Source organism: Brachypodium distachyon, chromosome 1, assembly GCF_000005505.3.
Source record: "Brachypodium distachyon strain Bd21 chromosome 1, Brachypodium_distachyon_v3.0, whole genome shotgun sequence".
NCBI classification, from domain to species: Eukaryota; Viridiplantae; Streptophyta; class Magnoliopsida; order Poales; family Poaceae; genus Brachypodium; species Brachypodium distachyon.
The window spans coordinates 74350659-74376447 of NC_016131.3; the positions used below are offsets into that span (position 1 = coordinate 74350659).

At 43.6% G+C, this 25789-nt stretch overlaps 3 protein-coding genes and 1 long non-coding RNA gene across 4 annotated transcripts; 2 read left to right on the top strand and 2 right to left on the bottom strand.

The window, feature by feature from the left end:
- Positions 1-1258: 1258 nt before the first annotated feature.
- LOC112269954 lies at positions 1259-2780 on the bottom strand. The gene is made up of 2 exons (XR_002962224.1): positions 2637-2780; positions 1259-1972 (listed from the first exon to the last, which is right to left on the bottom strand). It is a non-coding gene; the product is annotated as an uncharacterized LOC112269954 (long non-coding RNA).
- Positions 2781-13492: 10712 nt separating this feature from the next.
- LOC100834847 (arsenate reductase 2.2) lies at positions 13493-15738 on the top strand. The gene is made up of 3 exons (XM_003558960.4): positions 13493-13706; positions 13793-13931; positions 15319-15738. Exons 1-3 carry the CDS (start codon positions 13522-13524, stop codon positions 15487-15489), a joined length of 495 nt encoding a protein of 164 aa, XP_003559008.2. The 5' UTR covers positions 13493-13521; the 3' UTR covers positions 15490-15738.
- A 499-nt stretch (positions 15739-16237) lies between these two features.
- On the bottom strand, positions 16238-19069 carry LOC100831615 (probable glucuronosyltransferase Os03g0107900). The gene is made up of 3 exons (XM_003562167.4): positions 18368-19069; positions 17534-17778; positions 16238-17183 (listed from the first exon to the last, which is right to left on the bottom strand). Exons 1-3 carry the CDS (start codon positions 18977-18979, stop codon positions 16715-16717), a joined length of 1326 nt encoding a protein of 441 aa, XP_003562215.1. The 5' UTR covers positions 18980-19069; the 3' UTR covers positions 16238-16714.
- Positions 19070-20311: 1242 nt separating this feature from the next.
- Positions 20312-25449, top strand: LOC100835154 (phosphoglucan phosphatase DSP4, amyloplastic). Its single transcript, XM_003558961.4, has 15 exons — positions 20312-20508; positions 20647-20701; positions 20816-20860; positions 21069-21171; positions 21806-21882; positions 21955-22031; positions 22367-22447; positions 23044-23176; positions 23497-23556; positions 23799-23855; positions 23976-24071; positions 24264-24323; positions 24681-24788; positions 24857-24988; positions 25109-25449. Exons 1-14 carry the CDS (start codon positions 20483-20485, stop codon positions 24983-24985), a joined length of 1107 nt encoding a protein of 368 aa, XP_003559009.1. The 5' UTR covers positions 20312-20482; the 3' UTR covers positions 24986-24988; positions 25109-25449.
- The last annotated feature ends 340 nt before the right edge of the window (positions 25450-25789 follow it).

A 25789-nucleotide genomic window follows, 5' to 3' on the forward strand; every position in this document is an offset into this window, starting at 1 on the left:
GAAGTGCATTTACTAGTCAGTTTAGCATCTGTATGAGCCTCACAAAATGATTATTGGCTATCGTACATATACTACTCCAGTATATATGTTCTGGTGAGCAGATTCAGGACCAGATATGTATTCTGATGACCATCTGGCTACAATACGGAGACGGTACTAATCAACTAATCAGGGATCTAATACACAAACGATGCTTCGCGTACAGAAGAACAAACACTACGAGAACACAGGCGAGGATAGACACCAGAGATATATGTTCTGATCCATCTGGCTACGACACGGAGACGATAGTAATCAGCTAATCAGGGATCTAACACACAAACACACACACGATGCTTCGCATACAGAAGAACACAGTACAGCGAGACGACCGTCTTCCTCACCAGATATATCTTCTGATATTATGACCATCTGGCTAATACGGAGACGATTCTAATCAACTAACCAGGGATCTAACAAACACAGAGACACACGATGCTTTGCGAACAGAAGAGCACAAACTCTAAACAGGCGAGAGCGTCTTCCTCACCAGATACGGTGGTCGCTGTTGCAGGTCCACGGCTCCATACAGATGGCGCAGGACGGCGGCGGCGGCGGCGTGGTCAGCTGGATGTCGCACTCTCCGGCCGCCGCTGGCTCCCCCATCTTCGCGATCGCCGGCGGAAACCCTAGCCGCACAAATCGGAGGAATGTCTAGTTGGGGTGCTGACCGGGTGGGGGGAAATGGAAAGAAACTGAAATCTATCGACAGCCAGCGGCAGCAGCCAAGAAAATTGGGTAGAAATAATGTCTTGGCGTCTAGATTTCCGTGCGGGTACGAGGAAGGCCCAAAGGCCGGCCCCGTTATGTCCACATGCGAGGGCCCGGCACGGCCCCATTGGGTTTCAAACGTGGTTCAAGAGAAGTGTTTTTTTTTCTGGAATGTGAAAAGTTTGTGACACGTGTAGAAAACACACACAACGACTGCCAAGGCCTCGTCGGCCGTCTGCGGTGTCGCAGCCACAGATGAAGAGACATATACTCCCTCCGATCCATATTAATTGCCTCAAATTTGCCCAAATATGCATGTATCTATGTATAAAAAGCATCTATATACACATGTAATATTTCGATAATTAATATGGATCGGAAGAAGTATATAGCATTGGTAGCTCTGCTGCATTAGGTCCACCACGACAAGTCAGATGTTCTTGACAAAAGATGAGTACATGATCAGACCAGAAGGTTGAATACACAGGACTAGAGCATGCATATATAGTTTAGCAGGAATACAGAAGATGTATATAGTACGGTAAGAATAACAAACATATGCGGTTTGGGTACATGCATTACAACCATCCATCGGTGTTCTCAATCTCAATAGGGTTTGGGGAATGAAAAAAGAAGAAGGTTGAATGACAATCCCGCTCCATGAGTTCTATCAGGTCTCTCGATGCCTCTTCCTCTTCACATCTAGCAGACCGTCCAGGTGGTCTGGAATGGGTTTCAGCAGAAGGTGATTAAGGTGCCCCAGTGCATTCTCAGAATCCACATCAGGAGGAGCAGCAGTAGAAGCAGAAGCGGTAGCAGAAAATGGCGAGCAGGAAATTTGTGACAGTTCAGGGAAGCTCCGCTCCATGAATTCTACCACATCTGCTGCCATCGTGTTCTCTTCTCGAGACATTTTCTTCATCTGCTCCTTCATTGATGTCAAGCTAGCGTTAACCATGGACATCTTGTCCCTCCACGTTCTCTCCATGCCATCAGTAAGGGACTTCATTTCTGCCATAAGGGACTTCATTTGCGCCATCATTCTGTCTCGCAATGCTGCAATTTGTTTCTTCGATTCAGCCCACATTTCTTCAATTGTTGCAAATTCGTTAGCCTTTCGTTTCTCTATTTCTGCCAAAGCTTCTTCCCAAATTTCAATGATCCTAGACTCACATTTTGCGTTGTGATCCTTGAGAATAGACACCGAACGCTCTTTTACTTCCTGTAGCCGCCGGTTCATTGAGAAAAGGAAAATTATGTGAGATGCCATCTGCATTCAGCTTTAAAGAAACCAGCCTTTTCAAAAATATGCATGCATCGTGGTCTTACTTTTAAATTATTTACCATAAAATTATGTGTAACAGACACTACAATACTCAATTAGATGGACCACAACAGTGGACCGACGAAGACGACACAAATACACAACTATATATATATATATATATATATATCTTTTGCAGGATCTTATAAGGCTGGTGAGGCCAACGGAACTACCTACGGTTTTCGCAGTGATGTAATAATCCTACTCAGTACTCACCGTATTTATTACTATATTGCTTCAGGAGTAGCTAAGTTTATTTCCCTAAGCGTCTTTAGTCAGGTTTATATGGGTGATTTCTTATCGTCTTCCCAGGCAGTTCCACCCGAAGGGAACACTTCTCTACGGTTACAAGGTTCTCATTTCAACGCCACACACACACGGCTTAACAGAGAACTACACGCAGAGGTTTCTCCTATAGGATCCCTAGCATAAGCACCCACCCGTATAAACATGCTAAAAAGACCGAGGGAAAAACAAAACTACTTCATTTCACAATATAGCTTACATACGGTTTTCCCTTTCGGGAACCCCCGAAGGGTTCACACAAAGATAAAAAAATTACCTTACTACCTTCCCAGTCTTATGTTACAAATGCCTTGATTATACAGGCTTTATTACAGTGGGAAGTGGTACTACTACTACTAGAAAGCAGATAGTTTTCTGGCTAACTGCCCTGAACTACTTGCTATTCTGAAGGCTTGTGTTGTGCTCGATGGTTGTGTGTCCTTCAATGCTGCAAAGAGCCTCCTTATATAGGCACCATGGCTGGCTCAAATAGTGCTCCCTTGCATTATTACCTCACCTTTCTCCATGTCCATGATGCATCTTCTTTATAGGTCTTTATAGGTCCTAGGCTTCTTTTATAGCCTTTGGATGCATGCATGCATGGTGATAAGGGGTCTTTTGGCCTGCCACTTCTCTTTGGTTGCATACGAACGTGGCTTCTTTCATCTTGGGAGTAGTCTTGTGTTTTAATGATAGTGTCTACGACACACTGCAGCCTTACTGTCTGCTTCCTTGACTATTCTTCGTCTGCACACCATAAATCATAGGATCCCATGTATTTGTGATCTTGGATGCTGATGATGGGTCTTATATGCCTAATACATGCTAACGATGGCTCTTAAGATTTAATATTTTTCATTATTTTTGATTATTTATATTAATTTTTTATTAATATTTTTTTTTTGATCATATTCAAATCAAATGATATTCTATCAACTATTCGGGCGAGGGTTGACTATATATATGAGCTTGTATTAATACGAGGAGATTAATCAATTGCATGATCAAGCAGAACAAAAACTATCGTTCCAATTGGTCGAGATGCCAACAATTCATAAAGTGACACTTCTATAGAAGCACACCCGAAGAAAGAGGCCGAACCTGTATGCGGCAGCATCCGTCCCGCAGATTTCCGGGCGCATAGAGGTTGATGATAACGTCGCGGCAAAATTCTGCTCCACACTGAGGGCACTGGAAAAAAGGGAAAAAAATATACGTATGACGATTGTATGAATAATACATGAGCTTAGCAATTTCAATGCATATACAATATATACACCATCGATTTGATTTTTTAATGAAGAAGTAACATGTAAGATATACAAAGAACCATGCATGGTACCTCTGCACTGTGGGGGCCGGATCTATGCAGCCACGTCTCTAGGCATGATCTGCCGTACACCTGTCCGCAAGGAATACAACTGCGTGCAAAAGATAGGAGATAATTAATTGCACAAAAATTCGCACAGTTCCCATAGTTCAAGCACAACCCATGCATTGATTGCTTTTTTTCTGTGAAAAAACGTGAAAAACCCATGCATATACAGATCCGGTATGAAAAGCAAACACGCTACTACTGTCTCAAGTCTCATCTCCGACATAAAATTTATACTTTTCTTTATTCATGATGCATTTTTTCTCTATATACTTATATATACTCGTCGTATCCACGTATGGCTATTTTTAGAATATGCCGTATTCCCATATCTCCATATTGCTCGTATCCGAGTCGGACAACTTCGGTAAATAACTCAACTAGATACTCATTCTAAAATTGTAGCAATGCTTAGATTATATATGCTTATGGTGCAGATAATCTACAACCTAGATAAATGGTTGGTGAACTGTAAAAGAAGAAGAAGAAGAAGGAATTACATTTACTAGTCAGTTTAGCATCTGTATGAGCCTCACAAAATGATTGCCTGTCTCGTATATATACTACTCCAGTATATTTGTTCTGGCGAGCAGATTCAGGCCAGACCAGATATGTATTCTGATGACCATCTGGCTACGATACGGAGACGATACTAACAAGCTAATCGATCAGGAATCTAATACACACACATATATAGACGACAGATGCTTCGCGTATAGAAGAACACAAACACTAGACAGACGCGAGACGAGCCGTCTTGTTCACCAGATACGGTGGTCGCTGTTGCAGGTCCAAGGATCCATACAGATGGGGCAGGAGGGTGGCGGCGGCGGCGTGGTCAGCTGGATGTCGTACTCGAAACCTCCGGCCGCCGCTGGCTCCCCCATCTTCGCGAACGCCGGCCGGAAACCCTAGGCGCAAAAATCGGAGGGATGTCTTGTGGGGGTGCTGACCGGGTGGGGTGAAATGGAAAGAAACTGAAATCTATCGACAGCGGCAGCAGGAAATTGGGCAGGAAGAATGTCTTGGCATCTAGATTTCCGTGCGGGTACGAGGAAGGCCCAAAGGCTCCGTTAGGTCCACACGCGAGGGCCCAGTACGGCCCATTATCCGTTATGTCTTGGCAAAAGATCACCAAAAGGGGATCCCTGGATCCACTGTTCAAATATTCAGCAACATTCATTTGATAATGTATCTGCCATGCCATGGAATTTCAAATCCAAATCAAAATATGATCCATCCACTCATATTTTGCAAAGGATTATTCCTTCCTTTTGTGAGGATGCAAATGAGTGAATTGGCAACTATGTATGCAAGGGACATACAACTAGCGCGCATGATACCCGTACGGTGCAGAGAATAAATGGAAAGCGGACATCAGTTATGTTTAGTTTAAAATTGGGCCGTCCTGGAGTGTGGCAAAAAATGCAAGTCCATTCCCGATCGAGCGAGCCCAAGCCCAAGCCAGTGACGCCGCGGCCCGCGAGGGAGCACGCCAGTCACAGATGGGTCGCTCGTTGGGCCAGTAACAGCCGGCGAGTCGCACGGCTTCACACTGCTCGGAATGAATCAACATGCATACATACATGTGTGTGTGTGTGTGTTTTTCACATGTTCAATTGGGAGACACATACTAAATGCTCTCTGCATGCCGTCAGTAAGGGACTCCATTTCTGCTATCTTGTCTCGCACCTCTTCAGATTGTTCCTTCAAAACAGCCCTTAGTTTCTCATAACCTGCCAAAGATTCTGCCTTGTAATTCTTTATACAAAGAATCATGCATGGTACCTTTGCAGTGTCGGGGCCGGACCTATGCAGCCACGTCTCTAGGCACGATCTGCCGCACACATGTCCGCAAGGAATGCAACTGTGTGCATAAACACAACCCATGCATAAAGAAAACACAACCCATCCATATACAGATCTTATATGAAAAGCAAACACACTACTCTGTCTCAATTCCTAACTCCCACATAAAAACTCATACCAGCCTTTATTCATGCTGTATATTTCTCGCTAAATACTTACATACTCGACGTAGCCACAAATGGCTGTTTTCAGAAAATGACGTATTCGCAATCCCATATCCCCGTGTCCGTAGCGCCAAGTCATGCAACTTAGGTAATAACTCAACTAGATACTCATGGCAGGTCAGCAGAGAGGAGGGGGGGACGGCGAGGTGGAGGTACCCGGGGAAGAGAGGAGGGGTGACGGAAGGCGAGGGAGAAGCTACTGCAGAACGGGATGGCAGGTCAGCAGCAGTAGCACGGGCTTGGCAGTGTCCGCGGATCAACGGCAGTCGCATCATACTAAGTGATTAGATCCTGATTTCTTATAAAGAAATCAAAATTGGTCACCTAAAGAACTGATGAAAAATTTGAAATCGATCTCCCTCGATGTGGTCAGTTGATGGCCTAAAGAAATCAAATTTGTTTACAGTTGAGTGGTCCTTGTACTAGGTTAAGAAATATCACATGCAGATCCTGATGTTGTCATATGCGCGTGCAGCAGTTTAGTCAGAATCTGGTATTGTCAAGCTATTGTTCTATGTTCTATTTTCTTTGTTCTATGTTCAGGATATATTGTTCAGAAATTGTCTATATCAGCACTACTCTGTTCTTCATGTTGTTCTAGCAATAAAACCTGTTTTCTAGTCTCTTCAGGTTCTTTATCAAGATATGACGTATCTCTGCAAGCTCCGTCTGTTTATGTGATATCAGCAACAAAGAGTTTTAACATTAGTATATATGCATATGCTAACTAAGGCTGAACCGTGCATGTGATATGCTCTTGTACTAGTCCTGAACTGTACCAAGTTACTAACCGTGTTAATTTCTTGCTCCAGCTCCAATGTATAGTTTTGATATTTGACAGCATGAATATATCTATAGTTTCATTACAAGATGGTGGGACGTGTGCGTTCTTGGTATCGTGACACAAGATAAAGAACTCAGGCATCGAGAGAGGGCCTTGATCTGAGAATTAGGTAAACCATGGTAAAGAAACAAACTAGAATGGGTGCTAGAAACAGAGCTTGAGGCTGTAAACAGTAAGCTACAGCTTCAGGACAAACTATAAATAATTTTTATTGGGTAATTATACTGAATGCCATGCATTATCTTTGTGTTGTCAGCTAAAACTGCATTTATGGTGAGATACGTTTTGTCTGAAATATAACTTACAGTGTAAGATAACGAAGATAAATAAGAAAAATCTGGGCTGTGCAAATTTATTTGTCTATGCAGTATACTAAGGCCATGTAATTTTTGAGTTTCTTGTGAATTTCTAGCTTTTTGCTTTGTCTTGCTTGAGAAATACTAGACTGTGTAATAAATTTTGGCTGAAATGGATCCCATGAATCGGCCAGGAGGAGGGGATGTTCTTTTCCATTGTCTAAAAATAGTGCAGTATACTAGGCCAAACTGCACAATTCTCTTTGCCAAAATAAGCCGAACAATCAAGTTACAGAAATGTCTGGTACAATGATGGAGAAGAGGGGTTTTGGGCGATACGAAGTCTTGCACAGAACATAAATTTTCCGGTTCTCTGAACCACTCCAAATCTTTTTTCAATGATAGATGAAAATTCCAAGCCACTTTTCCTGAAGTAAACATCTGAATCAACATTAAATTAATACTCCCTCCGTCCTATATTAAATGGCTCAAATTTGTCCAAATATGGATGTATCTATGCTTAAAAAACGTCTAGATACATGTAATAGAAAATCACTTAATATGGAACGGAGGGAGTAATAGGCGAGTATCAGCAGTTTCTGTTATACTGATTCAACGAGTTACTTAGGAATAGAACCGCTGTGAGCTCTCTAGTACGCACTAAATGTTTGTTAAGGGCAATACAAAATTAATCTTGCAATTTCTAAACGACCTAATTTAGGTGTTTCACATAAAGAAAGCATGATTAGTAGTTCATGTGGGTGCCTATATCTTCCTGGAGATAAGTTGTGTCGGTGCACTGGTCCGCCATGAACATACTTCTTTGGCACTATGGTAAGATATCTGCATTTCAACCAGCCCAAAGATTGAAAGATATGCATCTCCCTCACCAGATACGGTGGCCGCCGCCACCGCAGGCCCAGGGCTCCATACAGATGGGGCAGGAGGGCGGCGGAGGCGGCGTGGTCAATAGGACGTCGTACCCTCCGGCCGCTGGCTCCTCCATCTTCGCGATCGCCGGAACCCTAGCCCCTCAAATCGGTGGGATTTCTAGGGCGTGGGTGGTGGGGGGAATAGAATGGAACCGAAATTTGTTATAGGTACAGCGGCAGCAGCGAAGGAAACGGGGAAGAAGGGTTTTGGCGCCTCGGTTCCCGTGCGGATACGAGGAAGGCCCAAAGCTAAATTATTTCCCCCACGCGAGGGCCCAACGGCCCATTCAATTCCAAACCTGTTTCAAAAGTGAACTGTTTTTTTTCCCTTATGGATCAGAAAAGTTTCTAATTCGGCCACAGACTGATGAAGCTGGCCGCTGAAGTCACAAGCTGGAGGCTACCACAACCAGGGTCCTCACGCTCTACCACTGAATCTTTCATCCAGTGAAGTATGTAGCAATCCCTGCCTTCTTCAATCATTTTTTGTTTCGCTTCTTCCGTTCATAGCAGACAAACAAGTACTAGAACTGGGCTTCAAAGTTGTATAATTGCGCTCAGTTCGTGCAAACTATTGTTGTTTGGAGCTTCATCCCATGGCTAAATTCATCGATTCATGGTGAGTTTCATTAGTCTGTACTTATGTGTATTTGTGTTTTGTTATGCAATGGAGTACTTTCTAGATTATGAAAACAGTGTGTTGCCCTTGAATCCATGGCCATTTACAGATTGTAGCAATTGAGCACTGTGTAACAATCATTTTGAGAGTAATTGCATACGTGATAGAAAGTAACTAATTAAATGTTTAGATGTAATTAAGCATGCAATTCCTCTTAGAGGTTCCTTGGTTTTTTAATTTCTACTACAGTGCTACAGCTCAATCTGCTTCCAGGTGAGATAGGGGAGGTGCCTATTGCTGCTCTTCACCTTCGATTATGATCGACGGGCACAAACCACACGCTACCAGGTTAGTCCCCTATCTCCTGTGCCTCATGTGTCTTCATACTCCTCACAATATTCTGGATTCTCTGTTGGATCTGAACTGTCTCTAGTGCTTGATGTAAATTCTAGGCTAAGAGTTACTCTATGATTCTGTTGGATGTTCAGTGTATGACAATTACTTTATGAGTTAAGTAGATTTAGTTTTAATGTTACGAGTTACTTTCCTAATTTTTTTAGATGTAATTGTAAATGTTAAAAGTTACATCTACTTATATAGATGCCCTTAACTTTGGTATCATCAGCCGGGGTTTTGTTTGGAACAAGAGATTTCTAATGTTTAATTTTGTTTTTTCATTTTGAATAACAGAGTGAGAGGGCCTTTTGTTTAGAATCAACCTCTATTTTTGGATGTGCAATGATTATTTGAAGACAAACAAGAGAAGATATGCAATAGTAAGTACGGATGGCATGGGATCTAATTGGAGTTGCTGTGCGATACGGTTTTGAAACCTGAGTTGTTACTTTTATTTTGGATCTAAGCTTCTACTTTTGTTGGACCTGAAGTGGTTCGTGTAAATCTACGTGCTTAGCTATACTTAGTTGTAATTCCTGGGATTTTAGGGAGACAGTGATTTGATTTTCTAATCATTGTTGGATTTAAATTTGATAGTTGTAATTCCTGGGATTATAGTGAGACGGTGATTTGATTTTTTTAATCATTGTTGTTTGTAACAATGGATTATATAAGGATGTTAGAAACCAGGGGAACCTAACCACATCCCACAAATTTACATAAGTTTGTATATCCTTGAGAATTTTTATGTTGTAATAATGGCAGCAGCTTGTAAAGGGAGCAACGCACGGGGCTTGGCGACCTATGGCGGACGAAGAAATCACTAATGTGTACTACTCGGAGAAATCAGGTGCTTGCAGAGAGACCATTTCAGTTGCTGCTTGCGAGCATACATGCAGAAAGACCATTTCAGTTGCTAGCGCCTCGGAGAAACCAAGCGCCTACAAAATCTGGACAAGGACATTCAAATTTTACGCCTCCTAAAACCGGACGGCGGGAGTAATGCGTATGAGCTAAGGTGCGGGAGAAACGCACAGGCCTGGAGACCTACAACGGACGAAGAAATCACTAATGTGTACTGATCGGTAGTAGTACAAGCTAAAGTGCAGCCGCACGGACGCATCAAGTCGTTTTGGGAAATGCGAAACGGCTACAGGCTTTTTGGGTTGTCGGAGAGCACCGGCTAAGACCCGCACTCCCTAGCCATCCCCTAAAAACAAACACATTGTTCGAGTTTAATCTAAAAAAATAGAGCTCGATTTCCTCTAACAAAATTCAAAATTAAATATTTTAAGTTTGCCATTCACTACTACACCTAGTTCTGCAAAAGATGACCAAATCAGGAAGGGGAGCATATCAGGTGCGCTAGTGTACTAATATCCCTGGATCCACCGTTTCAAAAGACATAAAAATGACTTGAAGAAATCCAGCAACATTCATTGGATAATGTATCTGACATACAATGGAGTTTCAAACCCAAATCAAAATATGATCCTTGTCTTGAGAAATTTAAAAGGCAAATATGACTGCGAATACATAGTACGACTAGTTACTGTTTATCCTATTGCCAAATAAATAATTTCTACTAGAACCGTCTTCTCTTGGCGGCAACATCATCAAAAGGACCAGACCCTTGTCCACGAATGTTTGAGAACTGATCATCACGGTGTTGCCTTGATCTTCCCGAAGTTGTTGCATCACGGACGGTTGGAGCAGGAGTGAAACTAGATCTTCCCCGGTTCGTCATGCCATTGACGATGGGAGCAAGAGTACTCGGACCAGGTTCCCTCAAAGTTGTTGAATTGCTGGTGCTAGCACCCGGAGTAGGAGTCAGACTAGATCTTCCCCAAATTGTGCCATTGTTGGCGGTGAGTGTAGGAGCAAGGACAGATCTTCCCCAAATTGGGGCAGCATTGCTGGTGGGAGCAGCAGCAGGAGTAGTGAGACCAAATTGCCCCAAAGTTCTTGAACCATTGGCGTTGGGAGCAGGAGCATGACTAAGAAGACCAGATATCATCCCCCAAGTTGTTGCATTATTGGCGTTGGGAGCAGGAGCAGAACCAAGATCAGATCTCCAAATTGTTGCATCGCCATAGGAAGGAGCAGGCGTGAGAGTGAGTCCAGGTATGTCAAGCAGTGACAGATGGGAAGGCCAATACCGCTCCATGAATTCCAGCAGATCCTTGGGCGTCCCTTCCCCTCCTTCAGCCATCCTCTTCACCCGCTCCTTCACTAACGTCAGGTAAGTGCTAGCGAGTGCATTTTGTTCACTTGACTTCCTCACCACGTCGGCACATTGTTCCCTCAAGCGGGCATTCACTTCTTCCTGCTTAGCCCGTAGGCTCTCCGATCTCTCTAGTCTTGTGTCTGAAGTCACATTATCGGAAAGTGCAGAGAGAGCAAACCTCGTCGTATATTCGAGTAGTCGTTTCTTCGATAGTTCTTTCCTTGCAAGCATAGACTCGTAGTGCTCTTTTACTTCCTGCATTGGCATGATCAAGAAAAGAGTTTGCTTGTGAGATGTAGTGAAGGACATAATTCAAACGAAAAACTGTTGGAAAATAAACCAAATCAAAGAGAGAGAGATCGAGAGAGAGAGAGAGAGAATTAATTAACCTGTAAAGGACAACAACCATCCCACAAATTTCTTGCCGCGTAGAGGTTGGTGATTTGCTGGATTTCAAATTGTCGAGTACACAGTGGGCACTGGCATGAAGATGGTGGATATATGTTTTGCGTAAGTAAGTTTAGTTTGTGAAGAACAAAGTTCTGTTAACATAAATAAAGTATAAGTACCTTAGCACTCGTGTTATTACTAGCATGATGCATCCACATCAGTAGGCACGATCTGCCATACACATGTCCACAAGGAATACAGCTGCATACATGCGTACAACAGATACGAGATATATGATCAATGCGTACAACAGATACGAGATATATGATCAATGTGTATAAAATTCTCATAGAACACCTTTGCACTTCCATACTTCCATACATGTATACATACTAGTTTGTACCAAATAAAGAATAAAATTAAGGTCGTTGAAAAAAGCCTAGCTAGTTGTCTGAGATGTACATGATCAATGATTGATGGGATGGAATAGGGAAGCGAACGTTCGCTCCCTGGTCTTTCGTCACGACGGCTAAAGTTGCCATCTGCACAGAACTAAAGTTGCTAACCCTACAGAACTAAAGTTGCCAACCCTACAGAACTAAAGTTGCCACCCCCACGAAATTAAATGTTCGCTCCCTAGTTTTCTGGCGCGACTGAGTAAAGTTGCCACCCACACAGAACTAAAGTTGCCATCCTCACAGGCCAAAATTGCAATCCATACAGAACTAAAGTTGCCACGCCACATAACTAAAGTGTCACCCCCCACAAGACACGTGGCGAGATCTCAGGCACAGTCTTCTCAATCGGATGGCCAGCAGATCGTTCGCTCCGAGATACTAAAGAGCGAACGTTCGGTCAATATAAATTCCAATGATTAATCGATAATGAATTGGCATTGTTAGATCCCATGCCCATAAGGCAATAAGGCACACAAAGGGCCTCCTGGGCTTATTTAATTCACAAAAATGTGTTAGCAAAGGCTATTGTTCATTTCGTCAAACAAATTCAACATCTATCAAGAATTTTATGTGAACATATCATAGATGCGAGCCATGTATATATGTTTTTAACTTGAGGCAAAATTTACAACATGTAAAGCATGGGGGGGGGGGGAAATAAAACAGAGTCAAGAGCGTCTCGCTCACCAGATGCGATGCTCGCCATCACAAGTCCAAGGTTCCAAGCAAATATGGCAAACGGGCGGCGGCGGTGGGGTCTCTATGCCTTCGCCCCCTTCAGCCACCGCATTCATCACCACATAGTAAGAGGGAGTCGGCTGCCTCAATTCCTTTTCTCCCAATGACCGATCAAGGAACCTGCACAAAGCTGCTACATATTTCTAAAAAAACATCCAACAAAAATTCCACTCAGATTTGAATTTCTTGAGTAAATCCCTACCTGTTTCTGACAACCTGTATGAGGAGATGAAATTCGACAACGGCAGCGGCAACCTTTGCAACCAGGAAAGTAGATCTAGGATGGAGCTCTACGGGTGTGGAGGGGGCGCCGACGGGAGGGCAGCGAGATGTGGGAGAAAACCAAAGATTTAGGGTTAAGGCGGCTGCTATATATATGTGAGAGGATGAAATTTGTACAGTAGGATGAAGATCTGATAGTGTGGAAAAATGACATTTGGCAAGTTTAGAATCAGCTGAATTGTAATTAAATACTCCAACAAAAAATCTGCGATCACATCTTCTGCATTTAAGTAGGGAACCCCACTACATTGATTGCTTCTCGTGAGGCCACGTCACCTCAATTTCCTCCGCTCGCAGAATTGGCTAGCTTTGGTTGTTAGCTTTTTTTTTTTTGAGAATGCACTTGGGCAGCCTAGAGCCCAAATTCCATCTAGAGCCCAGCTAGCCCACGTTCTATCTAGAGCCCAGATAGCCCAGTTTGTACAAAACTGTTTAGAGCCCAGCTAGCCCACGTTCTATCCAGGGCGACGGCCCGGACTCGAAGGAGCCAAGGAGGCCGAGAAATCACTCCTTCAGTCCAGTCGTCTCATCACGTCGGGCCTCCCTGAAATATACGTATAGTCCGAGGGGTTATGTGCAAACCGCGACAGGGGAAGAGGCGACCGGAATATCTCCCCCCTTCTTCCTCTTCTCCGGCGAGGCTCCGATCCCGCGGGCCACGGCGGCCGGAGATGGCGAGGAAGGGCGTGTCCTACGTGTCGGCGGAGCAGCTCGTGTCCATGGCCCGCGACCCCCGCGTCGCCATCGTCGACGTCAGGTAACGCACCCTCCTCTCGCCACCGCGGGAACCATCGATCGATGTGCTCTGCTGCTGCGGTGTAGCTAACGGGGGGATATATGAAGGGATGAGGAGAGGACCTGCGACGCGCACATCGCCGGGTCGCACCACTTCGCCAGCGACGGCTTCGCAGAGCGGCTGCCGGAGCTCGCCGAGGCCACCAGGGGCAAGGAAACCCTCGTCTTCCACTGCGCCCTCAGCCAGGTCCCTTTCCCTCCTTCACAGCTCCTCCCTCCTAGTTCTTGGTTTTTATTTTTCGAACGATACTTGCAAGAAGGCAATTAGAACAATGGGTGCAGAAATGTAGTTTTTATGAAGTTTGCACGGTTTGCACCGAACGAGGATTTTCACCGGATACTTTGCCTTAGAACAATGGGTGCAGAAATGGCAGAAGGTATTGCCTGCCTTGAAGGCATCAAGTTAGCCAGGAGATTCAGTCATTTGCTGTTGATCATGGAGAGCGACTGCAAGAACCTTATCTCGCTCCTCTTAGACGATTCTGAAACAAGATCAACGCTGAGACCGGTTATCAAGGAGATTCATCACCTCGTTCCTTTTGATCCAGGCATCAAGTTTACTTTCTCTAGTCATCTTAACAATGTGGTTGCTCATGAGTTAGCAAAATTAGGTTTGAATGCTTTACAGGGTGGTGTGCTGAGTGAAGCTGTTCCTCCCTGCATGGAGCGTTTGTTACAGCTTGATTGTAAAAACTGTTTTGATATTTACCACCAGTTCAAAAAAAAAGAACAACGGGTGCAGAGTGGAAGCACAAGTTACAGAGTTGATTTAGCTTGTCTGTTAGCTTGATCGATGTGATTGAAGGCCCGTAGTTTTCTTTAATGATGGCAATTTGAATGTGCTATGTTAGCAGGACATCTACAAGGTGGTTGAGACTGGATTTAGTGTTAAATTTGAGAACCATTTTGACTTCGAGGGTTTCATAGACATAACCAATAAGGAGAAAGCTTGCTCAAACAAAATAAATGAAAAAGGAGACAGCTTTTGGCCAGAATTTTTTTTATCGTATCCATATGACTTTCTCATTTTCCTTTCCTGGGTTCCGAGTCTGTTTGATGTGTTATTTTTTACTGTGGTTTCAACACTATTCATGGTTATAAGATACCAGGGTCAGATTTGTTCTATTTCCTTGCAACGGTTGTGTGCTCTGAGCTTGATGATCAATACTCCCTCCGTCCCAAAATAAGTGACGTGGATTTGTATAGATTCTTATACAAATTCACGTCACTTATTTTGGGATGGAGGGAGTACTTGTTTCCTTTATGTCCATAGGTTTTGAATGAATGGGTACTTCTAAATTTTAATATAAGCTGTAGGTTTACATTCAATCGAGATCTATTGCTTAATTTTACTGCTACTTCTCTTGGGCCCCTGAGTTGCTACAATTCACACTAGAACCAATAACCTGTACTTTGTGCTGTTTGTCTTTAGCAAATAGACTCTGCTTTTGTAGCAGCCATGTTACTGTATCTTTGTTTCTCCTATATTCGGTATTGTATATCACTTGTATTCTTTCACCGCAAATTTTATGTATCAACTTAAGGTGAGGCTAACCTGTCCCCTCAAACTGCAGGTGCGCGGTCCATCTTGCGCACGAATGTTTCTGGACTATTTATCAGAGGCCAAGGAAGATTCAGGGGTAAAGAGCATCACGGTCCTCGAACGTGGATTTAATGGATGGGAGCTTTCAGGGAGACCTGTTTGCCGCTGCAAGGACGCTCCTTGCAAGGGTGTGTGCTCTTGAGTATTTGATGTCAAGATGATGCATTTTTCAACTGTAGGGCATGCTGCTCCGCACATTACCAGAGTGATCACTATTTACAGACTAGCCATTTGTAGGGGATTATATCTATGGCACATTAGAATGGCACGTGGACCATCAATGTGCTATGTGGATCTATCTATTGAATAACAGTCATTTTCAATTTTTCATGGCATGTAAACTGGCAAACCTTATTGGCAAGAAAATGTTTTGCGAGCTGAAGTTCTATTATCTCTATGTTCTCCGCAATATGCATGCTTGTTTCTAGTTTTTGTCACAAAACTAGTATTTGTACTGTGATTATGTTTGCTGTTTACTCTTCACAAAGATATATTTTCTGAAGTTTCAATTTGTGTCACTCTGATTTGTCAAGTCATTCCTAATAGGTTATAGGTACATATGCTCATTCAGACAAGTATCTTTTTCTGCTTTGTTCTATGTTCGTGCTTTTTTGACGCACGATTGTTCAGTTCTCCTTGCACAAAATCCAGTCTAACACAGAAAAGAAAAGCTTACAACAAATTCTGCATGTGTGGCTTTTAGTTTCAGCTGTCATAACTTTTTTTTGCAACTACAGCTGTTTTAACTTATGTTGGAGGATATCAGAGGGAAATATTTTCCTTAATGTTTGCAGGCTCTTGTTCATGCCAAAGTCAGTAAAAGAATGTTTCCACATTATTGGAATTTCGAAAGAATAATGTGATCATGAGTGGTTTATTAGAATGTGACAAAACTTAAACAACCTTTTCTTTTTGGAATATAAGTGAAACCATTTTCATACAACAAGCTTGGACATCTAGTTCATGGATGTATGGACCATGAGAACAACTCTACAAGTATATAAATGTACATTTTCACAAATCATTCCTCTGTAATACAATCTTTATACTTCCTTTACCAAATGAATAAAATTAATTTCCTGTACAGACCTTGCCAGTTTGTCAGTCCATTACTGTTCTGTTGTTACACTATACACCACTTGCAAACCATCCGACTGACCGCTAAAAATTGCGATAGAATGTGAAGAATTGACATTCTGAACTTCTGGCAAGAAAAAGTTCCATGTCTGGTGTGCTGATGCTCAACTATTGATCTTGTCGGCTAGGCAGCAAGTGTGAGCTGCACGCTGTTGTTGCACAGCTGCAACAGATTAGATGTCAGCAACCAACAAAAAAATCCCTTAGCGATGTGCCTCTCCCTTGGGTCTTCACCTCCTCCATGATCCAACATAACTACTCTGAGAACGGTCTAGCAAAACCTCCAGCTCCCTCAACACTTGCCATGTGGCATCTCCCTCTTCTAAACGGCGGTTGAAGACCAGCGCCTTCCGCTTCACAGGGTCCCACAAGTTCTTCTGTATCACTGTCAAGTTGGTTGCCACAACATGGTCTAGCACCTTTTCAAGACTGGCGACATCCTTCTCAGCCACCTGCAACGAGATATCTGACCACCGAAGGACAGAAGGGAATGGCAGCCGTATATTATCAGCAATTATGACAGGAATGCAACCGAGGAGGACCGATTCCACAAGCCGAGGGCTCCATGGTGCCCATCCCAGAGGGCAGAGGCAGAACAATGAGCGAGCCATCTCTGATCGATAGTTGTCATACCGCTTCCGCTTAAGGTAGAACTTGCTATTGCGACCATACCGTTGTAGTAGCTCAGTCCTCACCTTCCTGTTGCAGTGAAACGCAAGAGCCAGTAAATTGCAAATACAATCCAATGCAGTTAAACTTAATTTACCCATTGATATCCTGTTATAGTGCTACCCATAAGTACATCTATCAATGAAATAATGGCACTTAGGAATGTCTTCACATTTTTGCCAAGCAATTAAACCTTTCCATTTTTATATTTTACGGTTTTTCTTAAGGGACTATTCAGGCTAGCCCCATGGAGTGGAGTAGTTTAGAGCAATATGGAGGAGGCAAGGTCTAAAATAGCATAACACCCTTGCTATTTCTTTTGAGATTATTGCTAGATGAAGCGACTAAAAGAAAAGGAAGGATTTGTGGTATATGCTTACTTGCTGTAGAAGCGGCCACTAATGTTCTTAGGGTGGACCTCCATCTTGCCTCGGAAAAAAGCAAAAATGTCCCTCCGTGTCTTCTCCAGTTCCAGTATCTCAAGAGCCACCTCCGGAGGCACGTGTGGCGGGATAACCACGTGCTCCGCCTCCTGGCACACGTGAGGTCCCTGTACACCGAATGTCTGTAGCAGGATTGACCTCTTCAGGAAGTCCGGTATGCCATCCGCGATGGCCACATCCTCCTAATCAAACAAGTTGAACAAATTTAGTGTGTTTGTGTAGTTTCCATTAATCTGCAAGGTCTTGGCAAAAGTGTTGAGTGCAATCGCAAACGGACGAAGTTCCATCATGACAACAGAAGAGAAATTCAGATGCTTGAATTGGGTGATTAATTCCCTTGAGTATGCTAGGACAGGCCAAACCGTGTCAAATTCAATTCAAACAACCACGCTCATTCCTTTATCTAAAAGTTCCATCGTGACAACCTCAGAGGAATTCTGATAATTGGGTGGGGGGGAAGTGGATCCCCTAGGGTCAAATTTAGACACTAATAAGTAATAATAATAGTACTGAAATTGATTCACCTCAATTGATCCAAAACTGAACTACATTCTCAAGAATAGAATCCACCTTGGCCACTCCCTATCACGAACAGGTAGTTCTATGCCGTTTATAACCAGAGAGCAAGCAAAGCAAGCTTCCATCTTACAATCTCCCATTTGGACGCAAGGAACCTACCAAACCCACACGCAACCACCTGCAATGCAACAAACCGGACAGCGAAAACAGCAGGATTTAGCAAAAGGCCAGAGCGGCAGGGGAGCCACTCACCATGGGGTGGAAGCACGCGCCGAAGTCGTGGGACGCGACGAAGACGTGGTCGGCGCCGGCGGAGCGGTTCCAGTATGGCGCCTCCCGGCGCACGAGGTCGACGGCGTCGGCTAGCAACCCGCGCGCGTGGGACAGCGACGGGAACCCGTTGGGCGTGGAGAAGTTGCAGGAGACGTACACGGGGACGAAGAAGAGGTCGGCGTCCTCCGGGCGCACGGCCGAGTAGTGCCCCAGAAGGGCCTCGTGCAGGGCGACCTCGGCGGCGAAGAGGTGGCGCGCGCACCGCGGGTCGGCGGCGAGCCAGTCTCGGTTGAAGCGGCGCGGGAGGTCGTAGACGTAGATCCGGACGGCGGGGGGCGGCGCGCTCGTGGTTTCCTCCGCGAGGGCGCGGGGCTTGTGGTGGAGGAAGGCGGGGGGCCGGCGGAGGAGGGGGGAAGCGGCGGGAGGGGCGGCGGAGAGGAAGAGGGAGAAGGAGAGCGCGAACCAGATGAGGAGGAGGAGCCAGGGGGAGTGCCTCCGGAGCTTGTCGGAGAGGCTGGGGGAGGCTGCTAGTCTCCTCGCCGCCGGTGGCAGCGGCAGCGGCGGCTTGGGGAGCTTCGGATCTCTAGTCATGGCGGACGGCAAAGCTATGCCTTTTTCGCCCAGGGACACGGCATCGGCTCCCGCGGGTTTGGTTTGTTGACTAGAGCTGGAAAAGTTTCTTTCCGTTTTCCCCTTTTTAGTTTGGTGTAATTAGGCTGTTAATAAGAGGGTGTTCTTGACTTAATGAGGCCTTCAATGATTGTATAAGTTCGGTACTACCATGTATACATGATTTACTCCATCATCAATGATGTGGAGAATGATTTATGCGGCATAAAATTGATACTACTGTGCTCCTTCCGTTTCATAACTCTTGTCTCAAATTTGTCCAGAAATAGATGTATCTATTCATAAAAAGTTTCTAGATATATGTAACATTTCGACAAGAATTATGGACGGAGGGAGTACAATTTTATTTGTATTCGAAGTTACTTAGTGATGATGCAATCTTGTATGCATGGACCATATGGCTTGTGAAGTAACCGTTTATTAAAGCTTTGAATTAATGTATAACAAACCAAGGAAGAGAGGACGGAGAGGTATCAATAGCCAACACATTATATTCATAATGGTTGCTTTCTATTATTCAAAAGAGGTTATGTTTGGAAGTTTTTTGTTCTAATTACTTTTTTATCCTCGTTTTTTTAAATCTAGCTTCAAGTGGCCTTAATATTTTCAAGCACCATATGTCCGAGCACAAAAACATCCCATGGCATTACATTGAGTTTTGTGGTCTCGATGCAGTCTCGATTCACATAGTGCTTAGAGTCGTGTGGTGGTTCCTAAGTTTGCTGCAAAACTTCCATGCTTGTGGTGGCATGAATGGAACGATTCGTAGCGATGGTAGCTCTTTCGTCTAGTAAAGTTGTTGTCTACGGCTTTTTGTCTTGCCGCAATTCAACGGAGGTAAAAACACTTGCGGACACACAAAATGTTTGGGACGGAGTTGGTGCGACAATGACACCACAGGCACTCGTTCATGTGACATCGGAAATTGTTTATGTTTTGGTGGTCTTTGGTTGGTCAGAAAATATCATTTCAGTGATACTAAAAGAAAGGGAAAAAAAGAAAATTCAGATAGCGCTATGAGTACGAGTGACTCTCAGAGACACTACCCGCTTTGTCCCCGGGTTCTCTCCTGACCAACGGCCGATCCCCTTCCACGTGTCATGCCCCAGAACCGTCCGATGGGAGCGAGCCGTCGCCGTCCGATGGGCGAAGAAGAGGTCAAAAAAGAAAAGGCTAAAAGTGGGCCCCACCCGATTTAGCCCTCGAAGGCCAAAATTAACCACAGCGGTCCACGTCCCAGCGCCCACACACCCTGGTCTCCCTGGACTGAGCCTATAAACCCAGCCGCACAGAGCCCCAAGGAGCACGCTCAGGCGGGTTCCCTGGACCGGGTTGACGGACGGACGGACGCAAGGAAGCGAGCGGCGTCTTCTTCTTCCCCCTCTCTTCTTCTCCGACCTCCTCCGCCGCGACAGATATTTCGACCGCCGCCGTCGAACAGACCGCACGAGCTGGGGCGAAGCCATGAACTGCCTCCAAAACCTGCTCAAGTAAGTATTGCGTGCGTGTGTGAGGGAGGCGGGGAGGGGAGGTATTCGATTTGCGCCGCGGGGGGAGGGGGGATGTTTCGTGTGTTGCATGTGTGGATTTGGCAGCTCGGTTGATTTTTGCTGCTGCTGCTCGCCCAGGGAGCCTCCGATCGTGGGATCCAGATCGATGAGGCGGCCCTCGCCGCTCAACCTGGTGAGCCACCTCTCTCCTACCATATCCATTTTCGTTTTACCCCCTATGGATCGGGTGTTGTGGTATTAATCTCTTGGTTTTCCGCCGCCGGTGGATGGATGGATGGATTTCCAGGCGATGGTTCGTGGAGGGAGTCGCCGCTCGCACACCGTCAAAACCGTAAGCCCACTTCTCGAACGCCTGCGATTCCATGTTCCGGGCGAGTAGATAGAGAGATACATATATTGCAGCGGCCGGAATCGCCGTTGGTTACTGTAAATTGCAGCCACATTTGGTGCACCGTTTGATCCATGTACCGTTAGTGCGCGTATCAGTGTCAGCTTCCTTGCGGCTGAATGTATTAATGGCTCTGCACCTGCCGTTTCAGGCATCTGGGGCGTCAACTTCGAGCGCGGAGAACAGCGCGCTGGAGCCGGGCGGGGAGAAGTCTGATACGTATAGCACCAACATGACACAAGCTATGGGAGCAGGTAAAGTGAGACAGCCAGCTTACTTACGCCACTCGTTCCCTGTTATCTATCTGCAAGGTCTGATGCCACTGGCTGTAATGCTGTATCATTGCTTGTCGGCTTGAGGTCGACTGGCTATTTTCTGACTTAATGAATGCAAAACAAGAAACGGTCCAGCCTCACATAGATGTCACCATCAGATTTACTGACTCAAGCTAATTTTAATCGATTGAAACCATTCAGAACAAGTTTTTTTATTCTACCATCCTAGTTCAACCTTTTTGTTCGTTCACCTTTATGAATTTCTTGGCTTTAGCAAACAATTCTTTAATCTAAACTTTCTGCAATATTGCCTACCACTTATCTGACAATCTTGAGGACGGTGCTACCTACTTTACATTTAGTATTGTTCCTCAACTGAAAGCCTCCCTATTTGCTGCTAACACATTGTTCTCTTGCCCATCTGAATTTTCTTTCTTCATTATATTGTCTAGTTTTTTTTAATATAGAAGCATTTAAAATTTGAGTACTTCCACCACCTAATTAAGCACAATTTCCTGGAATAAGATTGCATACCTTATGCTCCTTCCTAGTTAAGTCTCGTCCACAAATTCTTTCCTGAAATACTTGTTCTTTTTCCAAAAATCATTTCTAGTGTTGACGTACAGACATGAGCTTGGGATGAATTACAATTTCATATGCCCGGACTTGATCGTAGGCTCCTGCTTACAGGTCCTCATCTCAACCTTTTGTAAAGAAAAATTACACATCTGACTCCTTCTGATTATCTGCTCGCATGTGCAGAGCCCACTTGATGTTGATAAGCTTCGGGAGATTGGTGTGAAAACTGTATTCTGCTTGCAGCAAGATCCGGACCTTGAGTATCCTTGCCATTGAAGTTTATTTTGTCTTATTTTGGATAGAAATGAAGAAGTATCTTTAATATGGCTGTTAAGCTGGCTTGTTTCCGAAATTATAGATTCTCGAAAAAAAACCTGCAGCTTTTCTATGATTAAGATAATTAAAGAATTCGAGCCAGAACTTTCTATCCGAACTGGTAGTTTCTCTGCAGCTATTTTATTATCCGCGTGTACATACATCTTCCAACATGATTTAGTTTTTATCCTAACACATAGTTTTTTTGTTTTACTTCCACTGCTATGCATTGGTTTCTTTCAGTGAACATATGTGTTCCATCCTTCACTGCTCTGCTAAGATATTTTGGAGTTGACATCTGTGCCATTCAAGACTACTGTCTAGAATGCAAAGATATTGAGCACTGCCGTGAAGAAGTTAGGTATTAAAAATTCTATTCTACATGAGTGCATTTTAAACTGGAACCAAGAAATTTTGGCATACTCTATGCCAAGTACAAGTTATGTAGTTCCTTGTCCCAAGGAGAAACAGTTAAAGTGGAGAAGTAATTGTTCCTCTTTGGGTTTGAAAATTGATCAAATTTTAGAGTTCATTCAGCTGTCCTTTAGTTGCAAAGAAATTACCTACCTTATTGTTAACATTTATAATCTGTATTCTCCCTAATCTTGTAGATTTTATCCGTTCAGAATAGAAATATTTCAGTGTGGACTTCCTATACCATTTACTTTCACACACAAAAAGAATACTGTACGGACATCAGTGGAGTACTTTTTTTTTTCTTTCAATATCGACATCGGTGAAGCCTCTAATATGGCATAATCTCACAAAAAGTAACTTATATGATCTCCCCATTTTTTCTTTTTAAGCACAAAACTTCTCAATTTTCAATAATACCTAGAGGCTGGAGCTAGACGATTCATATTTCTCAATCAGCATTTATAGACAAATTGTTTTTTGTTTTCTGCGTTATGCATATTTTAAATTCTAAATTGGTCTAACGTTTAATTACTACACCAGGGATTTTGATGCTTTTGATTTGCGACTGAGGCTTCCTGCTGTGATTAGCAAATTATACAAGCTTGCCAGCCATAATGGTGGGATAACATATATACATTGTACAGCTGGACTTGGAAGAGCTCCTGCTGTGGCAGTAGGTTTACATAGTCTTGTCTCTTTCTTCAGTTCAGCTATTTTTATCCTCCCAGTCCACCCACAAGAAAAGAACAAAGAAAAATAATGAAAAACAAACAAACAAATGTATAGGTGCATCCAGCCACCAACTAACAATGTTTTATTACTTTATTGAAAGTTGTGATTCCCACAAAATAACAAAATCACTGTATTGTAGTTAATAAAATGCACTCTATGCACAAAATGCTTTAATAGCCTTCTATACTACGATTTGATGTTGTCCGTAATCTCGTGCACTGATAAGTTTTCTAATTTTGAGAACCTTTTGCCAAATTTCAGTTGGCATATATGTTCTGGATTCTTGGTTACAATCTTAACGAAGGACATCAGCTACTACAGGTAGTCTTATGTTGTTGAAAACTTCCTTTATTTACTGTTTAACGGTGTTAGCAGGGAAACAAATTTTGATGATATTTGTGCACTGTTTATGGCTTGTTTCCAATATCTATGAATCAGCGGCCTGTGTGCAGATCTCTCTCGATCGTCTTTTGTAGTAAATTTAAGTTCATTTTTACCGCATAGCTGGCTATCTTCCTTTGTTACCTTTTCACATAGTTCAAGTTTATTTATTGATTTTGTAGAGTAAAAGGCCTAGCTTTCCAAAGTTGGAAGCCATTAAATTGGCAACTGCTGACATTGTAAGTGAGCACTGTACTGTATTCTTAGTTTTTAGTTATGATGGAGAAAAGAGGATGGTGGTCAGATACCATTCCGCGTCACAGATCTTTGTGCTAAATGATGCTTGTCTTGTTATTTAGCTGACGGGCTTGTCCAAAAACTGCATCACTTTGAAGTGGAAAAATGGTAGTTGTTCTTCTGTCGAAATTTCTGGGCTTGACATCGGCTGGGGACAGGTATGATTAATATTCAGTTATGGAAAATAATCATATATTTACGTTGAAAGAATTTCCATTTGATGGAGGGAAGAACCCTTTCTGCCAAGCTGCTTTCTAGTATAGAATCTTTGATATCGATGCATTTTGCTCCATGTGACACCCTCTTAACTGATTTTCTTTCTATGCCTTACATTTCTTGTGCTTATTCAGAAAATTCCTCTGACATACAATAAGGAGGAAAAGGCTTGGTTGCTTGAGAGGGAGTTGCCTGTGAGTATCAAATTAACTATTGTACTGAAAGCTATTGTCTGAGCTTTGATTTTCATTCAATATTTGCCGTCATATTTCTCGTATGCCTTGTATGTAGCACCATCAGTGTGTAATATCAAGCTTAATTTTTTTATGAACCTTTGCATTTCAACAATGCCCTTGGTTGAAATACTGGATATCTGGAACCTTAATTTTAACCTTAGTTGTGTCCATCTAATTGATCCAAGTAATACTGGAGGCAATCATCGTCCCTTCCACAAATGTTTGATTCACTGTATCCGTTGCACACTTTCCTTGATTGTGACCAATTTCACGCTCACTGCATCTTACACCTCTTGTGTTTGTGTTTCCCTGAAGGAAGGACGGTATGAATACAAATATGTAGTGGATGGCAACTGGGTGTGCAACGACCATGAGATGAAAACCAAACCAAACGCCGATGGGCATGTGAATAATTACATCCAAGTGAGATTACTTCACTAAATCTCCGGAGTCTTGCATATCCCCAGCATGGCTTACATCTTCCCTCGCAGGTCTCCAGGGACGGCACGAGCTCTGAAGAGCAAGAAATGAGAGAGCGATTGACTGGCCAAAACCCTGTTCTTACAAAAGAAGAAAGGCTGATGATTAAAGAGTACTTGGAACAGTACAGTGAGGGATAGGAGGTTAGCCCAAATCCCCTACACTTCAATACTGCATAACTTTTTTCTTGTTGCATCTACTCTATAGTATCTTAAACAAATTGTGGAGTACACAGTAACTAACTTCATTGGCATAAATTGCAGATCTTGTCTGACCTGAAACGCCAGGGGTGCAATTCGGCTCGCTGCGAAGCTGGGAACACCTGCTGATGAATAGACCATGCGGCTCCTGAGAGGCGAGGCTGCACCTGGCTCGCCACATCGATAGCAGCTTAACTGAAAAAAAAAATAGATTCCGCATGGTATTAATTATTATTAATCAGTAGGATCCTCCTTTGTTAAACACAGGCTCCATGAAACGAGCAATCCGTGTATACAGAATTAATAAGTAAATAAAGGGCTGTGCACCTACAAGCTCCAAAACGTGTAACATAAGTTCCTGAATGAGAACATCTTTCTTTGATGCAATGATTTGGATCTGAACATCTCCTCGTTGTTTGGTTCCATTCCATCACCTGAAGTAACTGATGCGAGTGAGTTGGTCCTAACTTTGGCCTTGTTTGGCTATAATACATTATCTCCTTCCATCCATGGTGCTCTTTTTTTACATCACTTGACAGTGGACACTTTGCTGTCCACGGCCATTCCTTGCCCTGCAAGGCTGATGTAGCCCATCTCTCACGGAAACAAAGGTGAAGTGGATGAAGTCACTAAGTCAGCTGTCAAAGTCGACGGCTTTAGCAGGGTCAGCCGGTCAGGGTCTTGTCCCGTTGAAGTCAAAGTCGGCTGCTTGAGCTTGGCAAGTTCTTTGGTGGAATTCCAAAC

Excerpts from the sequence above, each read along its gene's own strand:
- LOC100834847 (XM_003558960.4), top strand. The coding sequence starts at position 13,522 with ATGTGCAAACCGCGACAGGGGAAGAGGCGACCGGAATATCTCCCCCCT. Across the intron at positions 13,707-13,792 it reads GTCGCCATCGTCGACGTCAG|GGATGAGGAGAGGACCTGCG; the intron begins GTAACGCACCCT and ends GGATATATGAAG. Across the intron at positions 13,932-15,318 it reads TCCACTGCGCCCTCAGCCAG|GTGCGCGGTCCATCTTGCGC; the intron begins GTCCCTTTCCCT and ends CTCAAACTGCAG.
- LOC100831615 (XM_003562167.4), bottom strand. The coding sequence starts at position 18,979 with ATGACTAGAGATCCGAAGCTCCCCAAGCCGCCGCTGCCGCTGCCACCG. Across the intron at positions 17,779-18,367 it reads GCGCGTGCTTCCACCCCATG|GAGGATGTGGCCATCGCGGA; the intron begins GTGAGTGGCTCC and ends TTGTTTGATTAG. Across the intron at positions 17,184-17,533 it reads AGTGGCCGCTTCTACAGCAA|GAAGGTGAGGACTGAGCTAC; the intron begins GTAAGCATATAC and ends TCACTGCAACAG.
- LOC100835154 (XM_003558961.4), top strand. The coding sequence starts at position 20,483 with ATGAACTGCCTCCAAAACCTGCTCAA. Across the intron at positions 20,702-20,815 it reads GGCCCTCGCCGCTCAACCTG|GCGATGGTTCGTGGAGGGAG; the intron begins GTGAGCCACCTC and ends ATGGATTTCCAG. Across the intron at positions 24,789-24,856 it reads ATGTGAATAATTACATCCAA|GTCTCCAGGGACGGCACGAG; the intron begins GTGAGATTACTT and ends CTTCCCTCGCAG.